Source organism: Macaca mulatta, chromosome 10 (assembly GCF_049350105.2).
Source record: "Macaca mulatta isolate MMU2019108-1 chromosome 10, T2T-MMU8v2.0, whole genome shotgun sequence".
In the NCBI taxonomy this organism is placed as follows: Eukaryota; Metazoa; Chordata; class Mammalia; order Primates; family Cercopithecidae; genus Macaca; species Macaca mulatta.
This window is the reverse complement of record NC_133415.1, coordinates 81368738-81395644: the sequence shown is the minus strand read 5'-3', so window position 1 is coordinate 81395644 and position 26907 is coordinate 81368738. Positions and strand designations below refer to the sequence as shown.

The 26907-nt window shown below is 51.5% G+C and overlaps 1 protein-coding gene across 4 annotated transcripts in view; it reads left to right on the top strand.

Annotated features, from left to right (window-relative positions):
* Positions 1–449: 449 nt before the first annotated feature.
* EBF4 (EBF family member 4) overlaps positions 450–26907 on the top strand; it is a 66331-nt gene continuing 39873 nt past the window's right edge. For 2 of the 4 annotated variants that reach the window (XR_013399763.1, XM_015149412.3), the window contains exons 1-7: positions 450–803; positions 1307–1428; positions 12816–12972; positions 13203–13266; positions 13438–13493; positions 15164–15237; positions 16791–16859. Coding sequence is in view for 2 of the 4 variants with exons in the window: in XM_015149412.3 (XP_015004898.3) it covers positions 495–803; positions 1307–1428; positions 12816–12972; positions 13203–13266; positions 13438–13493; positions 15164–15237; positions 16791–16859 (851 nt within the window). In the remaining 2 variants the exon portion in view is untranslated. Of the gene's footprint in view, positions 804–874; positions 1429–12815; positions 12973–13202; positions 13267–13437; positions 13494–15163; positions 15238–16790; positions 16860–26907 lie in introns of those variants that run through there. The other 2 variants (XM_077951381.1, XR_013399764.1) reach the window with 2 other exon arrangements.

Below are 26907 nucleotides of genomic sequence, written 5' to 3'. Positions count from 1 at the left end.
TGAGCAGCAAGTCCAGGCACAAGGCGTCGGGCGCGGAGAGTACGGCGGATGCTAGGGAGGGAGATGAGTCCGCGAAGACGCCGGGGCTTCGTCCGGCGGCGACGGGGAGGCCGCGGAGGTTCCCGAGCGCTGCAGGGCGCGCACCTCCAGCTCGGGCCGGGCTCCCTCGTCGCGCGGCCCCAGATCCTCCCTGAGCGGGTCTCCGAGGCCCCCGCCGAGCTCTTCCGTTCCCTCCCGTGGCCTCCACCAGGCCGCAGCCCCCAGCCCGGTCGACCGACTCGCCAGGGTCCGCCCCGCCGCCGCGGCCCGGGCCCGGCCGCTCCTCCCCCGATGATGTCACGTCCCCGGCCGCCCCTCGGCCGGCCGCGCCGCCCCGCCCCCGCCTCCCCCGGGCCCCCGTCCCCTGGGCCCGCCCGCTCCCGACATCCCTCCTCCCGCCCGCGCTCCCTCCCTTCGGCTACCGCTCCCCCGGGAGCGGCGGCGGCGGCGGCGGGATGGCCCGGGCCCGCGGCCAGGCCCCGGGGAGCGGCGGGCGGCGGCGGCCGCGGCGGGGCGGCGCGGGAACCGGGCCCCGGGGGGAGTCGGCCGGGCTGCTGCTGCTACTGCTCCAGGTGCTGCCGCCCGGGGCTACGGCAGGGCCGGGACGCCGGAGCACGCGGGGCGCCGGCGGCGGCGGCGTCTGCTGGCCCGGCGCGGCCCCAGCCTTTCCCCGGGACGCGCGGCTGCTGCTGCTCCTGCCGCCGCTGCCGCCACTGTCGCCGCCGCCGCCGAGCTCCGCGCCCGCAGCCTCCTTCTCCCGGATGGTAATCAGCGCCCCGCGCTGGCGCCGCGGGCGGGCGGGAGGTGGGGGCGGCGAGGGGGAAAGGGCGGGCAGCCCCGAGCCCCCGCCTTGCCCGAGGCAGTTCCCGGGGCGCTCGGGCCCCCCCTCCGACGACCGCGGCCCCGGGCAGCCGCCAGAGCGCGCCTCTGGGGCGCCTCCGCGCGGACCGGGTGCGGGCTCCGCTCCCCGCCCTCCCCGCCCGCTCGCAGTCCGCCCGCCAGCGCTCAGGCCGCGGGGGAATCCCTCCATCTCCCCGCCCCGCGCCCCAGGAGGGGAGGGGACAGCGCCGGCACCCGCGGACTTGCTTTCTCCGAGGGAGCGCCCAAGAGGCGAGCGCGCACTGAGCCGCCCGGACTCGGTGCTGCGCTGCTGGAGGCGCCTGGTGCCGTCGGGTCGGGCTGAGCTAGACGCCTGCAGCCTCGGCGGGACCGGATCCCGGGCGGCGGGGGCGCCCACTCACTGCGCGCTCTCATGTTCCCTGCGCAGGAGGCTCTGCCCCGCGGCGGGCTGAACCTGAAGGAGGAGCCGCTGCTGCCCGCCGGCCTGGGCTCAGTGCGCTCCTGGATGCAGGGCGCGGGCATCCTGGACGCCAGCACCGCGGCGCAGAGGTAAGCGCTGGGACCAGACCCGGTGCGCTCGGGTTGGACGGCTCCGCGCCGCCTCGGCTCAGCTTGTTGGAGCTGCTGGAGCCAGGGGCGGAAGGAGCCCTAACTCTGGACGGTCCCGGCGAGCTCTCCTGCCCACCCCGTCCGGAGCGCCTGTGCTGCCTCCTGAGGTTGTGGGGCGGGCCGGGGCGGGGCTTCTGCCTCCACTCCAGGCTGTCCCGGCAGATGTATGACGGCTGCTCGCGGGTGCGGCGATGAACGCCACCCCAGCTGGGCCGTCTATGGCTCTGAGAGAAGAGGCAGAGCCCCAAGCCATGACCCACAGCCACCGGCTGTCTAGGAACGTCCAGCCCCTCCTTCCTGGGCAGTCCCAGTGCCTCTCCTTGTCCAATTCCGCAGCTCTCTGTCAGGAAAGGCACGAAACCCAGCCCCCTTTTTCCTTTCCCACGCCCCTCAGAATTGGAGGATGGGGGTGTGCAGACCCAGAGAAGCGGCTGGGGGCTGGACAGTGGCGAAGAGATGAGGTGGGCAGTCGGTCTGGCTGGACTGATTGGCCTGAGAACCGGGCAGGGGCCCTGCCTCTCCCTCAGGTGTTTTTCTGGTAGGTCCTGTGGAAGGCAGAGAGTCCCTGGGAACCCAGCACCCGCGCCGGTCTCCTCTGACTCCTTTGCAAGGATCTGGGAACGTTAGTAGGGGATTGACTCCAGGATTTGAAGGCGAACTTTAAAAGTTTATTGACCTGCCCCCAAACCACCTGCACCTCCTGGCTTTTTGCACCTTCAGCGGTGACCATGGAGGGAGGCATTTAGGTATCCTATGGGGAGTCACTATGGTTTAGGATTAGGGAGGTGCCAGCTCTGCTGACAGCTGGGACAGGGTTGGCACTGGGCTTCCCAGAAGTCTGAGCTGTTGCAGCAGCCCGAAGGGATTCCGAATGGGGGGCTTAGGGCAGACCGGGCCTGACACAGGAGCCCACATTCACACCCACGAGGACGCCTCAGTCTCACCCTGTAACAGACACACCGCGCTTCATGCGCAAACTGAAGGCCGTCCTTTCCTGGCCCGTCAGGAGGGAACACTGTGGGGCTCTGGAGCTGATCTCTTCCGGAAGAGAAAGGGTCTTGTGGATGAATTAATTTCCGAAAGTTTTACAAGGGATATAGCTATATTCCAGAAAAATTGGAAAATAAAAAATTTAGTCCCTCCTCTCTAATACTACTACTGTCAACATTTTAGTGTATTTCCTTCCTATTTTTCTTTCCATTAACTTGTGTTTTCCTGTGCTATGCTTACAATTCCACTTCCTGCCTGATCTTCTGTTGGTTCTGGCTTTTTGTTCAATTTGAGACGGTCAGTTTCTTTAACATGGCCCCCTCTTTATCCCCACCACCTGCTGTGTGGCGAGAGCTCTTTGTAAGAGTGGATGAGGAGTGCTGACAGGGGCCTCTGGGAGTTAAGTTTCCATTTCTTTACCTCTGTGCCTACCCAGAGGCAGGTCTGATGAAGGGGAAGCAAATGTGAAGGAGGCAGTGCCCTTGGAGTCTGTGTGGGGTTCAGAGCATGGGCCACAGCAGTGGTGTCTGCACATAGTGGGGCTGCGTGGGCTTGGGGTGTCCAGTAGGAGTCCCCACATTGTGAGGGCCACATTGCTGGGATGCAGAGGGCTTCTGCAATGTGAACAGGGGCTTTCTCGAGGCTCAGTCTGCTAATCCCCAAGTTTGGAGACTTCTCTGTCTCAGGACATAGACTGGGAGCCCCCACTCGCTTTGTTGTTCAGCTGACTGTCCTCCCAATCCCAGAGGGAGCCACTTTGTCCTTCCTTCCCACTCTTCCTCGTGTTGTCTGTTATCACTCCGGTTGTATCTTGTTCCTCAGTCAGTCCTCTGCGCAGGTCTTCTCATCCCAAATCAGCAACAGTGAAAATTCCTCCCCCTGCCCCTGCCCCCGCCTACATCCGCTGCCTGGTTTCTCTCCCTCTTGTCTCTGAGAAACTTGCACGGAAGCGCTCTCCCAGAAGGCTCCCTGGGATCCGAGAGGTGGCTTTGACACCTTCCTCAGCCTCACCCCACAGTTGCCTGGTTGTCAAGGCTTAGGAATGTTCCTTTCCGTGTCCTAGTCCCAATCTCAGTGCCCTCCACCACCGCTTTTAGCAATGAAACCCCTGGCCCTCCACCCACTTCCTCCCTGGCTTGAAGGTTAATTGCACCCTGGTTACCACCTCAGCCTCCTGGCCCAGTGCCTAGCCCCAGCCATTCACCACTCCCCTAAAACCATCCTCCCTGCACTGGGGACCAAAGCAGTATTTCCAAAGTACTTTTTTCTGCTCATGTCTCTCTCTGATTACAAATAAAGTGACCAGGCTGGGCATGGTGGCTCACACCTGTAATTCCAGCACTTTGGGAGGCCAAGGTGGGCGTTCACTTGAGGTCAGGAGTTCGAAACCAGGCTAGCCAACAGTAGAGAGCATCATCTCTACTAATAATGCAAAAATAAACCGGGCGTGGTGAAGCATGCCTGTAGTCCCAGCTACTTGGGAGGCTGGGGTGGGAGGATTGCTTGAGCCTGGGAGGCAGAGGCTTCAGTAAGCCAAGATCGCACCACTGCACTCCAGTCTGGGCGGCAGAGTGAAACTGTGCCTTAAAAATAAATAAGTAGGCCGGGCGCGGTGGCTCAAGCCTGTAATCCCAGCACTTTGGGAGGCTGAGACGGGCGGATCATGAGGTCAGGACATGGAGACCATCCTGGCTAACATGGTGAAACCCTGTCTCTACTAAAAAATACAAAAAAAATTAGCCAGGCTAGGTGGCGGGCGCCTGTAATCCCAGCTACTCAGGAGGCTGAGGGAGGAGAATGGTGTGAACCCGGGAGGCGGAACTTGCAGTGAGCTGAGATCAGCCACTGCACTCCAGCCTGGGTGACAGAGCAAGACTCCGTCTCAATAAATAAATAAATAAATAAATAAATAAATAAATAAAATAAAATAAAGTGACCAACCCCCAAGCCCCACTGCTTCCTCATGGATATCTCCAACATTCAAGGCCTATCATGGTCTGACTCCAGTCTTCCTCCCCAGCCTCCTCTGCATGATACTTGGCAGGCAATGGATACTTGGAGAATTAGCTGCACCACTGGTTAAGTGCTGTGGTCTATTGAAACAGTCCCTCTGCCCTCAGCACCTGCACATCCCCTGCATTAAGTCTCACCAGCCTCAGGACTCCCTCCCACACCCACCGAGCCCAGCACCTGCTCTTTCTATGCCCTCCCACCATGCCCAGGGCAGTGGTTTTAGTGCTGCCTACGAATGCTTACCACAGGCCAGCATCTGCTGTCCTCTGCCTGTCCCGGTCCTCCTTGCCCTGCCAGCTGGGGCCTTCCATTAAGGCAAGGGTAGCGGTCTGTTCATCCTTGTGTCCACAGCACCTGGGGCAGGCTCAAGCAGTCCATGCGGGGTGGGGGTGATGACAGTCTGCCAGAGGAAGCAGGAATGTTTCCCAGAGGGCTCCCAAGTCCCCTTATGTTGGGTTCCCCTCTTGACTTTAGAAGACTCCAGGTTCTACCTGACCCAGGAATCAGCTACTGGAGCAGCTTCTCCTGCCCAGTTCTACAGCTTGGCTTTTACAATAATGCCAAGATTTTACAGAAGGTGGGTGGGGAGGAAAAGGCCCAGAAGGCCTGCTAAGATGAGTGAGGGAGGCTGTGCCAACAGGAAGGAAAGGTCTGAGCAAAAGAGGGGTAGGGAGAGCAGAGGGGCTGCATACCCTTAAACTGGAGGCAATGGGGATGGAAAGGCTGGTGGAGAGGGCTGCCCTCTCCCTACCAAGGTCTTCCTACCAGGGAAGTCTGCACAAGGACCCCTGCCCCTGCCTGAGCCAACAGGACTTTATCTCTAAGATCCATTTGCCCAGCCCCAGCCCATCTTCCCCTGACTCCCCTGAAGACCCAAGTCCTCCTGCTGGCACACTCAGCACAGAAGTAGCTCTCCTTTCCTTCTGATATGCTTCCCAGTCTGGGGAGACCTCTGGAGGGCCCAGGCCAGGCCTCCCCCTGGAGGAGACCCCTGGAGGACCTAGGCCAGCCCTCCCACTGGAGCTGGTCCCAGCACACTAGCAGGGCCCCGGAGAGGGAGGCCAGCTGGGGCTGCCTTTCCTGTAAGCAGCTGCAGGCTAGCATCCCTGCTAGGAAATGCTTTTGTTTGTTTTAATAATTCATAGCCGATCTTCAGCCTGGGACCTGGCAGGCAGGCCTGTGGGTGGGTGGTGAGAGGGTGGGCAGAGAGCAGTGGAGTGGGGAGTCTTTAGGTGGAATTGAGGGCCAAAGGAAGAGGGGGAGAGCAGGCCTTTGAGATCCTTCCCCCTCCCTCTCCACCTCCTTCAGGGACTTTGGTCACTGTACCAATTTCCTGGGGCAGGTGAGCTGGGGCAGTGGGAAGAGGGAATAGGGACCTCCCCCAGACCCAAACCTCACCTCCAGCAGGACCATCTGGACACAGGCTCTGGGCAGCTCTCTGCAGCCACCAGGTCCTCCCTGTGCGAGCATTGTTGAGGTGGGTGTGCCCCACTGAGCTGCTCCTTTTATCTTCCCCAGTCTGCAGCATGGCCAGGGGTTGGCATGTCAGGGACTGGGCAGGGCCAGGCCAATAGATCTTGTCTGGGGCATTAATGCCAGGCCCAGCTTGATCATCATCAGCAGTCCCGGGATCCAGAGGATGCCTTCAGGGGAGAGTGGGGCCCAACGGGATGCTTGGAGGAAGGGGGGATGTAGAGGAAAGGGACTGATGGAGCCCTGTCAGGATGGGACTAAGAAGAGCCACATTTGGCAGAGAGAGACTTGGGGGAAATCTGTGGAAAGGGATGAGATGCAGGAGTCATACTCTTTTTGCTCCTTCCACTTCCTGGGATGAGGGGTGTCAACAAGGAGCCTCCCCCTATTACTGATGAAAGTAGGGCTTGTCCCCTGTAGCCCCAGCATCCCAGACTCAAAGACAAGTTAGGCCCAGGTCAAGGCACAAGCTCAAAACCTTGAGTTATCAAGGCAGCCAAGAGTTAGGATTTGGTGGGGAGAAGGGAAGGCAAGAGGCCTGGGGGTGCCTCTGAGAGGAGGCTAAGGCTCCAGCCTCGGTCATTTGTCCTCTGTGGGATTTGAGCTGGCTGTGGCTAAATTGCTCACATTTATAACAAGCATGTAGTCAAGGATGTGAAGAGCCATGAGTAGCCTTGGGAAGAGAGAACAGAGACTGTGAGGGGGGCTGTGTCTGCACCAGACAGTTATGCTGTGGCAGGGGTGAGCAGCTGCCATGAGAAGGGCCCTGGAGTGTCCTGCTCAGCCTTGCAAAGGAGCATCTTCCAGGACCTGCTGGGCGGCCCCAGCAATAGCAGTCAGACACCTCTGCAGCTTCCCACGTCTCCCCACATGCATCCGTGTACACTTTGGAGCACAGTCTACCTGAATGGCCTAGGCTGTGAAGGTCAGGTTGCCCTTGGTATTGGCTTGAACCTGGATTCTTAACAGTGCTCAGGAAGTCCATGCACACCCATGCTCACTACAAAGCATGTTGACTCTGACCAAAATGCATCTGTGCAACGTAAATCTTTTTTGGTGTCTCAAACAATCTCCTTTAATTTTCGGCCTATTTAACAAAAGATGGGAAGGAGGTGAGTGGGGCACAGTGGAAATACAAAAGTGAGCATATTCTCTTCCCAAATCTGGGTTCTTTAATACAGGAGCAAATGTCCCACTGCCTCAGGACACTCTGGAGTTGAGAAGAAAGTGTTTTGAACATTGTGCTTGAAACAATCTTTTTAAGAAAGCGAGGAAATGTATAATTCATTTTGCAGTCTTGCAAAAGTGGTTAATGTGGCTGATTTTGTCACTCAGCTGCATTTCTCTGGAAAAGGCGCTTATGTGGCATGGTTTGTTCACTAATGATGCTAAGTGAATAAGCTGTTTCTGAATTATGGGCGTGAGCATTACATGTGCCAGGTGAGGCAGTTCTTTCTTGTATTTGTCATAAACTGATACCTGCCAAGCTACACTCAGGCCCTTGGGGCTGTAGCTTTACTGGCATCCATTATACCTCAGGCCTCTGAATGGCTGGCAGTTGGTACCCACCCACATCCCCTCAGGACCCTTGGTCAAGGGTCTGCCTCCTCCGCTGTTATCTGCTTCCCTTTGCTTGAGGACTTGCTCAGGCTGCCAGAGCCTGCTCTGCCCACTTGCACAGCAGCCCAGAAGTACCTGAGAAGTAACAGCCCTAGAAGCCCTCCACCAGTGACTGACTAGAGTTGGTAGATAAATACCCCAGCTCCCTCACCCATCCCTCTGGTTGGATAATGCTGAGGCACACATTCCATGCTGTTTCCAGAGTTCCCCATGGGATGGAGCTCCAGGTGCCCACAGTGTGGAGTTGTTGAAAATGCACCCTCTATATGCTGCGTTCTCATCTTTGTCTCACCCCCAACCCCCAGTGTTTCCAAATCACTGCCCAGACACACTGTTGGTACCTCCACTCCCTTGCTGTGTGTTTCTTGCTTATCCAGCTTGGGGTCAATCAGGAGAAGGGAGCACCATCCACACCTGCCTCTGTCGCTCTCGAGCCCTATTCCCTGCAATGTGCTGTTCCTTGTGTCCTTCTCTGTCTCTTGTTCATAGGAAATATCCTTTACTCATCTTGCCTTGAGCTTCTCCAAGCCTGGCAGGGCCATGAATAGGGTGAACTGGAGACGTTCCCAGGCAAGGAGCAGCCTCATGTGCGCTGCAGGGCTCTTGCCCACTCTGCGGTCCTCCTCTGGTTGGAAGGGGGCTGGGGCTGTCATTAACACTGCCCTGTTGTCCACTGCACGGATCTTTTCCTGAAGCTGTAAACTAACCAGTGCTGCTCCACCGGTGGGTGTGAGCCTGGGAGGATGAGTGTGCCTTAGACCCACTGAGCTGTGCTGGGAAAGGGCAGGATGCCGCTCTGGGCTGCCTCGGGGCAGTGGACTGAGCCCAAACCTACTATGGGGCAGGGCACAGGCATGCAAAGCAGGGAAGCCCCTTCATGCCCCCAGCTGGCAGGAGATGCTGGCCCAGAGACCCCCGGGGAACCTGCTGTCTTCCCCCTCCCCAGGTCCCTGTGCCCTCGCTCCTGTGTAATCCCCTCCTGCAGGGATGCTGAACCCTGTGAAGGAAGCTTGGCTTGGGGCTTATGCCAGGCTTCCCAGGTCTGGTCCTCAGCAGCCTGTCAGAAGCTGGGGGGCAGGACCCAGGAATGGCTGATATTTGGGTGGGACAGGAAGCTCAAGCCAGCATCTTTGATTTATGCTGCACTAGTCTGGAATTTGGCCTGAGCACTTGCAGGGTGTCTGTGTAGAAAGGGCATGTCCAGTGGTCTGGGAGATTCTGTTCTCAGCACCCACCACTCCTCTGGCAAGGCCTCCTTTGCTCTCTACAGCCTCCCTCCCTGCTGCCTGAGAGCCTTCCAGGCCCCTTCGCTGGGCTGGATGACAGGATAAAAATCCACAGGGACCTGGGGTTGCTTCACAAACCCACCTCCTCTGACCTTCTCTCCCACTAGGTGGTCCTGGAACCCATCCCCAGTGGAGTTCAAGTTAAGCTGGTCCTGGGAGCAGGAGGGAGGAGCTCAGGGTTGAGGCCTCATTAGCATATTCATCAGCAGTAATCAGGGCCCCGCTGTGATCGAAAGCCGTCTTAGGGCTTCCCTGCCTCTTGCTGGCTGGGGAGCGGGTGAGGGGCGATCAAGGCCTCAACTTGAAAGGACTGCAGCCTGAGAGCGAGGGGGTGGAGGGAACAGGGAAGGATGGAGGGACAGTGAATTCCCTAGGGAAAGGAGCATCTGTAAAAACAATCTGTGGTCAGAAAGAAAGGTGCCGAGCAGAGCAGTGGCTCAAGCCTATAATCCCAGCACTTTGAGAGGCCAAGGCAGGAGGATCACTGGAGCCCAGGAGTTCAAGATCAGTCTGGACAACATAGTGAGACCCCATCTTTCCAAAATTAATTTGCTGGGCGTGGTGGCTTATGCCTGTAGTCCCAGCTATTCAGAAGGCTGAGGTAGGAGGATCATGTGAGCCTAGGAGGTTGAGGCTGCAGTGAGCTATAATTGTGCTGTCGCATTCCAGCCTGGGTGACAGAGCAAGATCCTGTCTCAAAAAAAAAAAAAAAAAAAAAAAAATGGTATTGGAGGTCCCCTCCCCTCATCTTGATCAGGGACAAGAAGACTTATGGCTTCTACCTCCTAAGTCAGCATTTCATGTGGACCACTGCGGGAGGCTCCGGGGCAAGCTTTCAAGAGGAGGAAACATTTTCATTTTACTATTTATTATAATTTGTATGTGTAAAGCAATAGCAAGTGCCTCATGCCCATGACATCCCAGATGTTAATGGCTTGGCGTGAAGTCTAGTAAAAGAATAAATTGATTTAAAGTTATATGAAGAATAATAGTAAGTAGTGGTGACTGTGGCAGCCATTGTCACAGGAGCACGCTCATGGTGGGCACCTGGACAAGCTGACCTAAGTGGCCCTCAAGGCAGTTCCCCATCCTCTTCGCTTCCCTGCATCCCTGCAACAGTCTCTCACTTGTCCTCCACACGGCACCCTCCTTTCCCCCATAGCATTTTTAAGCCTTACCTGGCTTCAGAACTTTCTAGTGGCCTTTAGTCATGTTTCCCAAGCAATGACCCTCAACAAAAGTGCTCCGTAACCAAGCAAGCAGGGTGTGTTATTTGGCGAGGCATAGTGGTTGGCACCTGTAATCCCAGCACTTTGGGAGGCCAAGGTGGGAGAAAGCTGGAGCCCAGAAGTTCGAGTCCAGCCTGGGCAACATATGGAGACCTCATCTCTACAAAAAGTAAACAAAATTATCCAGGCATGGTGGTGCGTGCCTGTAGTCCCAGCTAGTCAGGAGGCTGAGGTAGGAGGATTGCCTGAGCCCCAGAGGTTGAGGCTACAGTAAGCTGAGATCACACTACTGCACTCCAGCCTGGACAACAGAGCAAAACCCTGTCTAAAAAAAAAAAAAAAAAAAAAAAAAAAAAAAATTACTCCAAGCTGGGCATGGTGGCTCACGCCTGTAACCCCAGCTCTTTGGGAGGCTGAGGCAGGAGGATCGCTTAAGTCTAGGAGTTCAAGGTTGCAGTGAGCTATGATTACGCCACTCCACTTCAGCCTGGATGACAGAGCAAAACCCTGTCTCAAAAAAAATTATTCCATATTGGGCGTGGTGGCTCATGCCTGTAATCACAGCACTTTGGGAGGCCAAGGCAGGAGGATCATTTGAGCCCAGGAGTTCAATACCAGTCTGAATAACATGGCGAAACCCTGTCTCTACAAAAAAATTAAAAATTTAGCCGGGTCTGGAGTCACCTGTAGTCCCACCTCCTTGGAGGACTGAGGCAGGAGGATCATTTGAGCCAGTAGGTCGAAGCTGCAGTGAGCCGTGATTGCACCCTGCACTCCAGCCTGCATGACAGAGTGAGATCCTGCCTTGAAGAAAAAAAGGCAGGGCAGATGTTGAATCCAAGTCTCTCTGTCTTCAAATTTGTATCTTTAAAAAAAAAGGACTCCAAAACTTAGCAACTTAAGACAACAAATATTTATTATCACACAATTTCTGAGGTCAGAAATAAGGGAGCAGACTAGCCTGGTGGTTCTGGATCAGGGCCTCTCATGAGGCTGCAGCAAGATGAGAGCTGGGGCCACAGTCGTCTGAAGGATTGACTGAGGCGGGTGGATCTGCTTCCAGGGTTGCTCATGCTGGCAAGTCAGGACTGGCTATCGGCAGGAGGCCTCAGTTCTTCTCCCTGTGGACCTCTCCATAGGGCTACTTGAGTGTCCTCAAGACATGGCAGTTGGCTTCCCCCTGAATCACTAATCCAAAAGAGAGAACAAGGCAGAAGCTGCAGTGCTTTCATGATCTGACCTTGGAAGTTATATGCTATTACTCCTGCCCTAGTCTCCTGGCCCCACAGGCCAATCCCAACACAATACAAGAGGGGGCTAACTAAGGGCATGAATCCCAGGCAGTGGGGATCACTGGGAACCATCTTGTAGACTGGCTCCCACTCATGCAGAGCACCAGCCCTAGCCAACTCAAGCAGGGTCCATTCCTGGAGGGTGTCCCAGGCCCCCCCAAATACACCCATGTCTGTGGCCACAGCACCCTTTTCTCAAGGGAGGCTCTGGAGCCATGAGAGATCTAAGGAACACCCTTTGGAAGGCCGTGGCTCAGAGAAGAGAATCTAACCCCTTCCCTTGGAGTCTATGTCCCTTCATGATCTGGCACAAACTTCCAGTACAAACTTTCCTTCTTTCACTTCACATTTCGACACCTGCGGTACAGCAGCAGCCTCTACACATCCAGCCATTCCTTATGCTGTTTATTCTGTCCTTTTCCTCGTTCACCTATTGAGCTCCTGTTTATTCCTCAAGGACTTAAGGAAAAGTCACCATTCCATGAAGCCTTCCCTTCATCTCCTATAAAAAGAATTAATATTTTCTTCCTTTGCTTCTCGAGTTTTTGCATGGTGACATCTTTCGGGGGGCACCTGCCCCTTTGTCTGATGTCGTACCTCTCTGTCTCTCTCCCCTCTTCCAGGCATTTGCCTCCAGCCCCAGTTGTTGCCGTGTGTCCAGTGCTTGGTGTATCATTGGGATGCAGGGGATATTTGGGGCAGAGGGAATCCCTTCCTCCTGCTGTCACCCTGGCCTTGCTTCTGGGCATGGTTTCTGATGAGCCAGGAGAGATCCCTTAGCAAGGCCAGATGAGAAATTCCTCCTGCCCAAGGGAGCCTGTGGTTGTCTCTCCCAAAACCTGGAGGCAGGTCCCTTTACATCTTGGGGGTGCTCCCCACATTCAGCCAGGGCCCAGGCCAGGCAGACTAGTGGTCCTGAACCGGTTTGACGTCTGCAAGGGTCTGATGGACATCATCATTCCCCAGGCAACACCACAGGCTCATGACAGCCTCAGCCTGGACTGGGGTTTAGTAGGATATCTGTTCTAGGGCCCCTTGGGTCTCCTTGAAGCCCTAAAGGGCAGTCACAAGAGCTTCTGGTCAGAAAGACGGATTGGTTCATACTTTTGATTTTGGAGACTGGCCTTGCAAAATGTGCGGCCTAGGGAAAAGCCTGGGAGGGAGTCTGACAGGGTCTCCTCCTTTGCAGTCACCACTGTGCCTCTTGTTTTCCAGGGGGCAGGCTGGGGTGTCCTCAGTGCTGAGAGACCTCTATCTGGAAGCGAGATGGCCCTGGTCAGGCTGGAAAGGGCCTGTCTAGTTGGATTAAACTCTTGGCATCTTGGAGCCATGTCCTGGCCAGCATGCCTGCCTGGCCCGAGGCACTGGAGTCTTTCTCACTGGGGGGCCCTTCCAGTGGTTTCCCAGCTCTTTTCCTCCCACAGTGGCGTGGGTCTGGCACGAGCACATTTTGAGAAGCAGCCTCCCTCCAACCTCAGGAAATCCAACTTCTTCCACTTCGTGCTGGCCATGTACGACCGGCAGGGGCAGCCCGTGGAGGTGGAGCGCACAGCCTTCATCGACTTTGTGGAAAAGGACCGAGTGAGAGGCTCGTGGGCTTGGCTGGGACTGGCCCCGGGAGGGAACCCCCAACCACACACACACGCACATAGGCGTGCACACACACACACAAACACTGGGCAGATGAATGGATGGATGCTGGCTGAGTGGCTGGAAGGGTGGGAAAGAAGTTGGGGTTAGGAGAAGGGGGTGGGCGAGGGAGGCTGGAGGATCCCTGAGCACCCGAGCATCCTCCCATCTTGTCCCTGCAGGAGCCCGGGGCGGAAAAGACTAACAATGGGATCCACTACCGCCTCCGACTGGTGTATAACAATGGTGAGTGGAGACCCCTGCCCTGCCTGGCCTTGCCCCTGAAGTCTGGGCACTGCAGCATCATGCAACACCTAATGCCCCACGTGCCAGGCCTGGGGAGGGTGTGATGTGGTCTGATCATTGAGGCTGCCCATGCTCCCCCGGCAGCAAGCCCTCTCCATCTTCCCATCCTAGGACTTCGGACGGAGCAAGACCTCTATGTGCGTCTCATCGACTCCATGTCCAAGCAGGTGAGTCAGTGCAGGGGGTGCTGAGGCCCATCCCACTCTCTTTCCGGACCCTGCCCCACTCTGGTCGAGCCTCCTTGTTCCTGCCTCATCTCCCTATGCCCTCCGTCCCCATCAGCCTAGCTCCCCCAGTTCCACCCCAGCCTGTGCCGGAGGGTGTGTGGCTCTTGCCCTCTGTTCTAGAAAAGACAATATTTGTGCAAAAACCCTGGCTTGGGTCATGTTTCCTAGCAGCCCAGCTTTAGATGGGAACTCAGGTGCAGGTAGTTTATTTGGGGAGATGGGAGGGGCTGCCGGGAGCAGGGGAGGGAGGCAGGCTGGACAGAAAACTGCACAGGGAGCTCTGGAGAAGGAGTGGCACCAGACATGTCCCCCTTCGAAGCAAATACCAGGATTTTGTACCCCGTATCAATTAGTCATTGGCTGGGAACCACTCCTAAGGGTAGCACGTAACCTCCCAGACATTTTCAGACCAGGCAGTTCCTATCCAGAGAGCAGTTCTCAGGAGGAAGCCCTCTGCAGCAGACATCAGCCACAGCCATGGGAAGGTGCACGTGTCCAGTAAAGGGGATGTGGGCACAGCCCCGAGAATTTCCACTGCAGACCCTCAGTACCTTGCTGATGTGACGGTCACGGGAAGGAGGCTCAGAGGCCAGCATAAGGAGCTGGAGGAAACTGAAACCTGAATAGGCCCTGATGGAGTCTGCCAACACAGGGCCCCAAATCTCAGGGCTTTTCAGAGAAGCTGTACATGCTGGCAAGGAGGGGGCTGAGTCTCCAATGGGCCAGATTAGTGGGCTAGGAATGCAAGGTGGAGATTTGGGCTTCCTACACAGGCAGGGTCTTTTGGCAGCCTCCACCCAATTCCAGGGCAGAGGGAAGAATGGTTTTTCTAGAATACCCATGGCCACTGGGCTGGGGGAGGCAGGCCAGGCAGTGCCCAGTGGAACTGTCGAGGGGATGAGTGTGGAAGGGGTTCGAGGAAGTCGACGGGGAGAGGGATCCCACAAATGGGGGAAGGCACAGAGGGTTATAAACTGGGAAGGCAGATTTGCAGTTAGGAAGATCACTTCTTGCTTCTGGGCAGAGGGAGGCTGGAAGACTGGTGAGGAGGTGATGCAGCAGTCCCAGGGGAAGACCAGGCCTGGGCTGGGGATGGTATGGGGGAAGAGGCGATAGGTATCTAGGGGGAAGAGGCAGCTGTGCAGCCCTCGGAGCTGACTGGGCTGGCAGGGATAGCTGAGAAGGACAACACTCATCAACAGAAGCAGAGGTCCGCCAGGACATGGAGGATACACACAGGAGGATGCTGGGGGAGGGGAGGGGCCTGGTGCTGGGTGGGCACAGGAGTATGTCTACCCACCAGCCACCTGACCTTGGTCCTGGAGCCCTCGAGAATCCCCTGCCCAAGCAGAGCCAGCTCTGGAAAGAGCCGCCTGCCGACAGACAGAATCTGCAGACTTCATATCATTCTTGCCAGCCGGTGGTGGTCCAGTTTGGGAGGAGGGATTATCCTCCGCGTGGGCAGCCCAGAGCAAGGCAGAGGGCGTGCTCTTCCCTGGGGCAGGGTTTCCCTGGGCCTAGGCTTGGAAGATGCCAGGCCCATCTGTGCTGCCACCTGCACCTCAGAGGAGCCTCCTTCCCCTCCAGCCTGTGCACCTCCCTCTCCCCAGGCTATCATCTATGAGGGGCAGGACAAGAACCCCGAAATGTGCCGAGTGCTGCTCACCCATGAGATCATGTGCAGGTGAGATGGCCATGTCACTCACACCTCGCCCCTCTGCCAAGGCGTTGCCGAGGACTCCACCCAGGCCCTGCCCCCTCGCCGCCCTTGCCCCTGGCTGCTCTCTGCTGCTGCTCCCTGGAGAAGCCTGGTGGCAGGTGATGAAGGGAGAGGGTGAGGCCCCTGGGCACAGCGCTGGCTGAGAAGAGGGTCCTTGAGGCCCCATTAGCCTGGCCTGTTTATGTGGCTTCTCCGAGTGTTTTTGTAAGAGAGGCCTCCTGCCGCCACTGGGAAGCTTAGCTAATAAAGCTCAGGGGAGGGCTGCTGGGGATGTGGGAACAGGGCCTGGGAAGGCCTCTGGGATTAGCTGAGAAGCTAATCTTTGAGGAAATTTTGAACCCTAGGGCAGCTCTCTGGTGGGGCAGGGTGGGAGTGAGGAGGTGCACAGCTCTTGGTTCCCTTTTCCCCATTATCCAAGAGCTTGGCATTTCTAGTAAGGTCTCCCCAGGAGATGCCAGTCATACAGGGTCCTCGGAGGCAGTTCCTGATGCATGGAAAAGAGAACAGGGTTCTGAAATCTGTGGTTGGTAGCCAGGCACCTGTAATCCCAGCTACTTGGAAGACTGAGGCAGGAGGATCGCATGAGCCCAGGAGTTCAAGGCTGCAGTGAGCGATGATTGCACCACTGCATTCTAGCCTGGGCAACAGATCCAGACCCTGTCGCTAAAAAAATAAATAAAGTAAAATAAATTTAAAATAAATAAATCTGTGGTTGGACCTGTGGCTACCCTTGGAAAGGGGAGTGACAAGGAAGAGGTATGACTGGCATCTGGGCTGCTGGCCACACAGCACTTCTTGGTGTGGATGCTGCTTTCACGGATAGATTAACTTTGTGGCCATTCATTGGCCAGGCACAGTGGCTCAAGCCTGTAATCCCAGCACTTTGGGAAGCCGAGGTGGGTGGATCACTTGAGGTCAGGAGTTCAAGACCAGCCTGGTCAACATGGTGAAACCCCATCTCTACAAAAATTACAAAAATTAGCCAGGCATGGTGGTGCACACCTATAATCCCAGCTATGTTAGGAGGCTGAGGCACGAGAATTGCCTGAACTCAGGAGGCAGAGGTTGCAGTGAGCCAAGATCACGCCACTGTACTCCAGCCTGGGTGACAGAATGAGACTCTGTCTCAAAAAGAAAAAGAAAAAAAGATTCACTTTGTGGTCATTCATGAGCTCACTGTTTGAGCTCCTGTCTCTGCGTGGACTGTGTTTCCATAGAGAGAGACCCTGTAGGTGACCTGCCGCCTGCCCTTTTCTGAGTCCTCCAGGAATGAGGTGCCTTTGGGGCAGGGCTCTCTGGCCAGCCTCAACCCCAGGCTAGGCTCTCAGGGTCCCTGCGGAGGAGCCACAGCCTTTCTCCCCCAAGGCCCTGGGAGTGAGCCCCTCCAGCCCAGGGATTCCACACTTGAGACAGGACATCAGCACCCTCAGCTCAGGGCGCCCCTCACAACTCACACACTGTCATGGCCCCCTCCTTCCTTGGCTTCCGCCTTCCCTCCTTCCTTATCTTTTCTTCAGCCGGTGCTGTGACCGGAAGAGCTGTGGCAACCGGAATGAGACGCCCTCAGACCCCGTCATCATTGACAGGTACAGACTCGGGGAGGGGGCCTGGAAGCTCAGAGGGGAGTGGGGGAGGGGCGGCTGTTTTCAATCACGGAGCACCAAGGCTCAAGGGAGGAGCAGAGCAGCCAGCTCCCGGGGCACCAGGTTGGGTGGCTCTGAGCAGAGAGAGAAACTGCCAGGCACCAGGGAGCCTCCAGCCGTGGCCCCTGAGTGAAACACCTGGTAGCCAACTTTCTGGAGCTGCTTTCCCCAACTCCCTAAGAGAAAGAGCCGGGGAGGGCAGGGAGGCTGAGAGCCGGGTGGGAAGGGAGGGGAGGAACCAGCACTCAGGGACGGGCTGCCTAGGTGGAGTGGCCAGCGTGGTCATGTCAGCAAAAACCGGGTTCAGGTTCCCAGTTCACCCCTGTGCTGTCTGACTTGACTTCTCTGAACGTTCGTTTCCTTGTCTGGAAAAGTGGGGAAAGAGCTGGTGGGTTTCGGTCACAGAATTGTCGAGGTACTGTATGTGAAAGTGCATTTGCACACCAGGATTTCTATTTCTTTATTTTCTTTTTTGTGTATTTGTTTTGTTTTGTTGAGACAGGATCTCACTCTGTCACCCAGGCTAAAGTGCAGTGGTGTGGTCATGGCTCACTGCAGCCTCGATCTTCGAGGTTCCAGTGATCCTCCCACCTCAGCCTCCCAGGTAATTGGGACTACAAGCACACACCTCCACACCTGGCTAATTTTTTGTATTTTTTGTAGAGACCGGGTTTTGCCATATTGCCCAGGCTGGTCTTGAACTCCTGGGCTCAAGCAATCCGCCCACCTCGACCTTCCAAAGTGCTGGGATTACAAACATGAGCCACTGTGCCTCACCTACTTCTTTTTGAAGAGGAAATGCATAAATAAGGTGCAAAATTCAAATGGTACGAAACAGTGATTAGTGAAAAGTAAGTCTCCTTCCACCCCTATGTAGAGCATACTGTACATGTTATTTTTTATTTTTTGTAACAATGTATTTTAGATATTCCATATAGGAACATAAGCCACATCTTATTCTCCTTTTAATAGAAAAAGCATTCATAGGTGCAAAAATTCAAGAAGTTTAAAAGGGTTTACAGCAAACTGTCTCCCACCTCTGTCTCCCAACCCATCTATTCTCCACCAAATAAGCTACCACTCTTACCGTTTTCTGTTTTATCCTTCCTGAGACAGTTTGCACATATACAATAAAATAGTTATATGTTCTTTTTGTACCCTTTCCTTTTGTTTTTATAAAAATGGTGACAGTGGCTGGGTGCAGCGGCCCATGCCTGTAATCCCAACACTTTGGGAGGCTGAGGCAGGGAGATTGCTTGAGCTAGTGAGTTTGAGACCAGCCTGGCCAACAGGGTAAAATCCTGTCTCAACAAAAAATACACACACAAAAATTAGCTGGGCATGGTGGTGTACATATGTGGTCCCAGCTACTCAGGAGGCTGAGGTGGGAGGATCACCTGAGCCCAGGAGGTCTAGACTGCAGTGAGCTGTGATTGTGCCACTGCACTCCAGTCTGGGCAACAGAGTGAGACCCTGTCTAAAAAAAAATAATAATAAAATAAAATTAAAATTAAAATGGTGGCGAGAAGAACAACTTTCAACACCTTTCTTTTTCCTTGAAAAATTTAGATCTGGGAGTTTACATCAGGACACAAGAAGTCTCCTTATTCTTTTTTTGCCACTGCAAAATATTTCATTGTATGGGTATGCCACAATTTATTTAAATAGTCGGCTATTGCTGGACATTTTGGTTGTTTTCATCGCTTTCAGGGATTTAAAAATGCTGCAGTGAATTACTTTGTTCATGTGTCATTTCACACGTGTAAATTTATATGAAGGCTATTACTAAGTAGAATTGCTGGGACAAAGAATATGTGCATTTGTAGTTTTGATAGTTACTGCCAATTCGACCTCTGTAAGGGTTATACCAACTGCATTGAAACCAGCAATTTTGAGAATGCCTATTCCTTACACTCTGGCCAATTAAGTGTTTTTGTTTATTTGTTCAATCAACAATTGTTGAGCATCTACTCTGTGCCAAGATCTTTTCTATATGCTGTGGATTAAGCAATGACCAAAATAGACAAAAAGCCTTGTGTTCACGGGCTTACAATCTGGTAGGGGAAATAGACGTTAACAAACTAAATGAGTAAAATGCATAGCATGTTAGGTGGTGATAACAGCTAAGAAAAATAAAGCCATTGAGGAAGATCTGGGAGTGCCTAGGAAAGAAGGTTTGAAGCTTTAGGGTATTTAAGGTCTCACTGAAAAGATGACATTTGAGCCAAGACCTCAAGGAAGAAAGGGAGTGAGTGATGTATTTATGTATCTGGAGGAAGAATGTTCTCGGCAAGAGTGTGCCTGCTGTGTTTAAGGGACAACAAGGAGGCCCAGGTGGCTGGAGCAAGGAAGATAGTAGGAGGAAATGCTGTCAGAAATAATGAATAGGGCAGAGGAAGGCACGGCCATGCAGGGTCTTATAGGCTGCATGTAGGCCACGCCTGTGGATCACTGTAAGGGCTTTGGCATGACATGGAAGCCATTGAGGGGTGTTGATAATGATAAGACCTGGCTTATATTATAGCAAGATCACTGTAGCTGCCATGTTGACAATGACCTGTATGAGGCAGGGAGATGAGTTAGGAAGCCAGTACAATAGCCCAGGTGAAAGATGATGGAAGCTGAGACTAGGGATGCAATAGGGGAGGTTGTAAGAAGCAGCTGCCTTCTGTGTACATTTCATTTCATAGGCAGGACTGACAGGATTTGTTATGGAAGGAGAGAGAGAGAGAGTCAAAGATTCAAAGATGTCTCCAAGGTTTCTGACCTGATCAACTTAGAAGGATGGAGTTTCCTGAGAAAGGTGTGATTTGGGGAAGAGCAGGTTTTGGAGGAGAAAGATCTGGAGTTTGGTTTGAGCATGTTATGTTTATGATGCTCACTAAACATCCAAGTGAGGAGCTGAAAAAGCCACTGAAAACATGAGGATGGGTCTCAAGACAAAGGTTCAGGCTGCAGATGTAAATTTGAATGAATGAAATCATCGAAGGGATGAGTGTTGATAGCAAACAGAAGAGGCCTAATAACTGAATCCTGGGATGTCTAGTATTTAGAGGTCATTGAGACGTGGAACCAGCAAAGAAGAATGAGAAGAAATGACCAGTGAGGTAAGAGGGAAGTCAGGGGAGTGTCAAGTCCTGGAACCAAGATAAGAAAATGTTCCAAGAAGGAGGCATCTGCGTCCAGTGCTGCTCGTGGATATGATAACAAAGACTAGGGACTGACCATTAGATTTAGCAACGAGGAGGATATTGGTGACTGCCACAGGAGCCACTTCAGTGGAGTGGAGAGGCAGAAGCCTGATAGGATTGTGTCTAAGAGAGATCAGGAGGAGAGAGATTGGAGACAATGAGTAGAGGAACTCTTTTGAGTTTTGCTCTAAAGAGATCAAAGGAATCAGATGATGGCTGGAGCACAGTGTATGGCCAAGAAAAAATGTAGCTTGCTCGTATGCTGATGAGAAACAGCCAGGAGGGAAGGGAAAAATGAGGATGCAAGAAAGAGGGGAGAATTGCTGAAGCAATATCCTTCAGGTGGCAAAAGGGATGGTACCTAGTGCACAGATAGAGAGGCTGGTTTTAGCTGGGAGCATACGCAGTTCATCCATGGAAAAGCAGGGAAGACAGAGAACATGGACACAGAAGTGAATAAATGGGTATATCCAAGTGGGAGCTTGGACGTTCTCTTCTGATTGCTTTGTTTTCTCTGTGAACTAAGAACCAAGGTCAACAGTTGAAGATAAGGATAGGGAGGGAGACACTAGAGGGCGTGATGTAGTTATCCAAGAGAGTGAGTGAACCAGGGGCATGAATATCTTGTGATTGACAAGCAGCACTGAGGGTATCCCTGATGTTTATGATCATAAATTTGGTGATAACTTTCTCCAGCCATGTTGAGCTGCACAGGTGCAGGTGCAGAATAGGTGAGTGGTTGCATAAAACCAGAGTTAGGGGTTTGTCAGTTGAGTAGAAGGAAACATGAGAGGGCAAGAGAGTGAAATGTATGTGCAAGGGGATATTTATTTTTTAAAAATGAAAAGATTTAAGCTGGGTAAAGAGAGGAGTGTGATGAGAGTGTGGATGTCGATTCTGATGGGGCCAAAGAATTGTTGGAGTTGAGATATGAGACAGGGGTTGAGCTGGATATTAGCTGCATGGAGAATGGGTTGCCTGCAGATGGGATTCAGGGTTAAATTGGTAATGCATGGCCAGGGAAGGTGGAGATAAGATCCTTGGAGAAAAGATGCTCACGGAATGGAGAAGAGAGTGCATTGGAAGAATTATCTGTCTATACTGACATTGAAATAATCAAGAATTATGACAGGGACAAATGTTCAAGGGTGTATATAATGATCCAGGAGTAAAGCTTCATGGAGTGAAGGTAAGTGATCTTGGGGAAGATAAACGGCAGCAACAAGCACTGGTTACCTTAACTGTTTTTTCTCATATTTCTGCATCGTGTAAGTGAACAGCGGTATCCCAGTGACTTCCATTTCTCTTACTCTGAGTGAGGTTGAGCCCACCGGGTCTATTTAAAGGCTATTTGTGTTTCCTTTACTGTGAACTGCCTGTTCATATCCTGTGCTTATTTTTCTTTCCTTCCCTCCTTCCTTCCTTTTTTCCTTCCTTCCTTCCTTCCTTCCTTCCTTCTCTCTCTCTCTTTCTCTCTTTCTTCTTTTTTGACAAGGTCTTGCTCTGTTGCCCACGCTGGAGTGCAGTGGCACAATCGTAGCTCACTGCACTTCGACCTCCTGGGGTCAAGCCATCCACCCACCTTAGCCTCTGAAGTAGCTGGGACCACAGGCTCATGCCAACAAACCCAGCTAACTTGTGTATTTTTTTGTAGAGATGGGGTTTTGCCATGTTGCCCAGGCTGGTCTCGAACTCCTGGGCTCCAACAATTCTTCTGCCTTGGCCTCCCAGAGTGCTGGGATTACAGGCATGAACCATAACACCCCACCATGTGCTTCTTTTTATATAAATTACTGACTTTTTAAAAAATTGATTTGTAGGAGTATGTATTAATGAAATTATCCCTTTGTGATGAGTTGTCCGTTTTTTTAAGTCATTTAACTTTGCCTATGATGAAATTTGCCCAGTTTCTAAATCTTTTTTTTTTTTTTTTTTTTTTTTTTGAGACAGAGTCTTGCTCTGTTGCCCAGGCTGGACTGCAGTGGCCGGATCTCAGCTCATTGCAAGCTCCGCCTCCCGGGTTTACGCCATTCTCCTGCCTCAGCCTCCCGAGTAGCTGGGACTACAGGCGCCTGCCACCTCGCCCGGCTAGATTTTTGTATTTTTTAGTAGAGATGGGGTTTCACCGTGTTAGCCAGGATGGTCTCGATCTCCTGACCTCGTGATCCGCCCGCCTCGGCCTCCCAAAGTGCTGGGATTACAGGCTTGAGCCACCGCGCCCGGCCCTAAATCTTTTTTTTTTTTTTTTTTTTTTTTTTTTTTTTTTTTGAGACGGAGTCTCGCTCTGTCGCCCAGGCTGGAGTGCAGTGGCCGCATCTCAGCTCACTGCAAGCTCCGCCTCCCGGGTCTACGCCATTCTCCTGCCTCAGCCTCCCGAGTAGCTGGGACTACAGGCGCCCGCCACCTCGCCCGGCTAGTTTTTTGTATTTTTTAGTAGAGACAGGGTTTCACCGTATTAGCCAGGCTGGTCTCGATCTCTAAATCTTTTACATACTCTGGGTTTTCATTATATTTAGAAAGGCCTTTATCACTCCAATATTATTTTTAAAATGTATCCTGTGATTTCTTCCAGGACTTAGATGGTTTCATTGTTTACATTTAAATGTTTGATTCATTTGAAAAATATTTTGTTATTATGTCCTATATGATACATGCAAAAGAAAAATAAAACAAAAATTTTAAGGTATAATAACCAATGTACACCTGTGAACCTACCAACAAACTTAAAATTAGAACATGAGAAATAACACTGAAGCCAGCTCCTCCCAGTCTCATACTACTGCCTAACCCTCTCCTACAGGTAAACCAAGTTTTGTGTTTATCATGACCTTGCTTGTTAAAAAAAAATTCATCACAGATTGCATCATCCTAAAAAAAGTGTGTAGGTGTAGTTTAGTTGTGCTTGTGTTTAACTTCATAAAAAATGATATCATGTTGCGGCAACCTTCTGCAATGCTCTTTTTAAATTGAGCATATTTCTAAGATTTATCTGTCTTGTATTTAGGTTTTGCTATTATAAGCAAAGCTGCTATGAGCATTCTTGTTTGTGTCTCTTAATTTGAATAAATACAAGAGTTTGTTTAGGATATAAACTAGGACAGGAATTGTCAGGTCATGGGATACGCACGTGATCATCTTAACAAGTTAGTGTCAACTGTTTTCCAAGGTGGTTTGACTAAGTAACACTTCCACCCACAATATTGAGTTTCTATTGCTCCATATCCTCACCAACACTTAATAATGTCACACTTCTTATCGTTTGCCAACCTAGTGAGTGTACAGGGAATTTTGTGATGGCCTTAATTTGCATTTTCCAGATTACTATTGAAGTTGAACATCTTTTAATTTGTTTGTTTGCTTATTTATTTATTTATTTATTTATTTATTTAATTTTGGGACACAGTTGCACTCCGTTGCCCAGGCTGGAGTGCAGTGGTGCAATCTCGGCTCACTGCAACCTCTGCGTCCCTGGTTCAAGTGATTCTTGTACCTCAGCCTTCTGAGTAGCTGGGATTACAGGCGCGCCATCACACCCTGTTAATTTTTGTATTTTTAGCAGAGATGGGATTTTGCCATGTTGGCCAGGCTGGTCTCGAACTCCTGACCTCAAGTGGTCTGCCTGCCTTGGCCTCCCAAAGTGCTGGGATTACAGGTGTGAGACACGACATCCGGCTTTTTGTTGTTGTTGCTGTTGCTGTTTTGAGACAGGGTCTCATTCTGTTGTCCAGACTGGAGAGCAATGATGTGATTATAGTTCACTGCAGCCTCTACTCCTGGGCTCAAGCAATCCTCCCACCTCAGCCTCCTGAGTAGCTGGGACTAGAGATGTGTGCCGCTATGCCTGGCTGATTTTTTTTTTTTTCTGTAGAGACAAGATCTCACTGTGTTGCCCAGGCTGGTCTCAATCTCCTCGGCTCAAGCGTACTCCTGCTTTGGCCTCTCAAAGTGCTGGGATTACAGGCTTCAGCCATTGTGCCTGGCCTGCCTTAGTGATTCTTTATAGATCCTAGATACTGATCCTTTCTCAGAGTAGTGCATTGCAAGTTGTTTTTTAATTTTTTTTTTTTTTTTTTTTTTTTGACAGAATCTCAGTCTGTTGCCTAGGCTGGAGTACAGCAGCACAATTATAGCTCACTGCATCCTCTAACTCCTCCAACTCCTGGGCTCAAGCAACTCCCGCATCTCAGCTTCCCAAGGAGCTAGGATTACAGGTGCATGCCACTGCACCTGTCTAATTTTTAAAAACATTTGGTAGAGACAGTGTCTCACTATGTTGCCCAGGCTGGTCTTGAACTCCTGGGCTCAAGCAATCCTCCTGCCTCAGCCTCCCAAAGTGCTGGGATTACAGGTATGAGCCACCGTACCTAGCCACAAATATCTTTTTTTTTTTTTTTTTTTTTGAGACACAGTCTCACTCTGGCTGGAGAAGTGCAGTGGCATGATCTCGGCTCACTGCAACCTCTACTTCCCAGGTTTAAGCGATTCTCCTGCCTCAGCCTCCTGATTAGCTGGGATTACACGTGCGCACCGTAACACCTGGCTGATTTTGTATTTTTTGTAGAGATGGGGTTTCACCATGTAGGCCAGGCTGGTCTCAAACTCCTGACCTCAGGTGATCCACCCACCTCAGCCTCCCAAAGTGCTGGGATTACAGGCGTGAACCACCGAGCCCAGCCTTACTCTGTGTTTTACTTTAAAAATCTTGCCAGGCACAATAGCTCATGCCTGTAGTCCCAGCTACTCAGAGGTTGAGGTAGGATGATTGCTTGAGCCTGGAAGATCGAAGGTGCAGTGAGCCGTAATCCCATCACTGCACTCCAGCTGGGGAACAGAGTAAGACACTGTCTAAAAAAAATTCTTTTTCTCAGCTGAGGTCATGAAGATATTCTTCTATATTTTCTTCCAAAGGTTTCACAGTTTTCCCTTTCACATTTAAGTTTGTCATCCCTGTGGAACTAATTAGGGGTATGGTGTGAATTAAGGAATCAATGTAATTATTTTTTACTTAGGAACTACCGATTATTCCAATACCATTTATTTATTTATTTATTTATTTATTATTTATTATTTTTTATTTTTTTGAGATGGAGTCTTGCTGTGTCGCCCAGGCTGGAGTGCAGTGGTGCGATCTTGGCTCACTGCAAGCTCCTGCCTCAGCCTCCTGAGTAGCTGGGATTACAGGCGCCTGCCACCACGCCTGGCTAACTTTTTGTATTTTTAGTAGAGACAGGGTTTCACTGTGTTAGCCAGGATGGTCTCGATCTCCTGACCTTGTGATCCGCCCACCTCGGCCTCCCAAAGTGCTGGGATTACAGGCTAATACCATTTATTAAATAGCTCATCCTTTCCCACTGAGTTGTAGTACCAGCTATGTCCTATATCAAGTTTTCTACTATTTGTGGGTCTGTTCCTAGGGTCTCCATTTTATTCCTTAGATCTATTTGATAACTCCTATGTAATCATCACTTTTTAAAACCACTATATCTTTATAATACCAATGCAAGGACAAGTGTATAGGGCAAGTCTCCCACCTTCCCTGAACATTCTTCAGTTGAATATTGGATATTTTGATCTTTTGTGTTTCCATGTACACACCACACTCCTCTTAGAGTTTTAAGTAATATTACAATGAACCTATACGTCAATTTGAAGAAGTATTTGTCTTTATGCTACTGAGTCTTCTGATCCATGAATATGGTTTATCTCACCATTTTTGTAGATCTTCTTTAATGCTTTTCAATATAGTTTTATAATTTTTTAATAAAGGCCACAAATACTTATTGTTTTCATTAATTCATTTAGTCAATAAATATTTATTGAGCATCTACTGTGTACCAGGCACTAGGTAAATAGTACACTTACCAGGTTCTAGGCTTTAGGAATACAAGAGTAAACAAAGCAGACAAAAAAACCTGTTCTCCTGGAGAGAGAATATATAGGGATGGGCAATAAATAATTTTTATAAGTCTTTAGAAGGTAATAAATGAAAAAATAGAGAAAAATAAAACAAATTAGGATTGGGGGAATATACAATTTTAAATGAGGTGGTCAGTCAGGCCAAATTGAGAAAGTGGGGTTACAGGAAACACTGAAGAGATGAAGAAATGAGCTATTGTATGGGAAGCTTATTTCCAGATACTATTTGTATTTTGTTACTATTGTAAATGGCATCTTTTGTTATGTTTTCCAATTCTTTGTTTATATTGTAGAGAAATGCAATTATTTTTGCATTGATCTTTGTCTTTAGATTTGCTTAATTTTGATTTTTTAAAATGTAGACAGCCATCTTATATAAACAAATACTGTTTTGTTATCCAGTCCTTATATATTTTATTTCTTTTTCTTGCTTTATTGCACTGGCTAGAACCTCAGTTACAGCTTTGAATATAAGCAGTGGCAGTGGGCATTCTTTTTTTTTTAATTTGAGACAGAGTCTCGCTCTGTCACCCAGGTTGGAGTGCAGTGGCATGATCTCAGCTCACTGCAACCTCTGCCTCCTGGGTTCAAGTGATTCTCCTGCCTCAGCCTCCTGAGTAGCTGGGATTACAGACATGTGCCACCATGCCCCGCTAATTTTTGTATTTTTAGTAGAGACGGAGTTTCACCATGTTGGTCAGGCTGGTCTTGAACTCCTGACCTCGTGATCCACCCACTTTGGCCTCCCAAAATCCTGGGATTACAGGCATGAGCCACTGCACCTGGCTGGTTAATGTTAAGCCAATTCTACATTTCCCAGATAAACCCCACTTAATAAGGATGTATTATCTTTTTAAATATGCTGTTGGATTCTACTTTACATT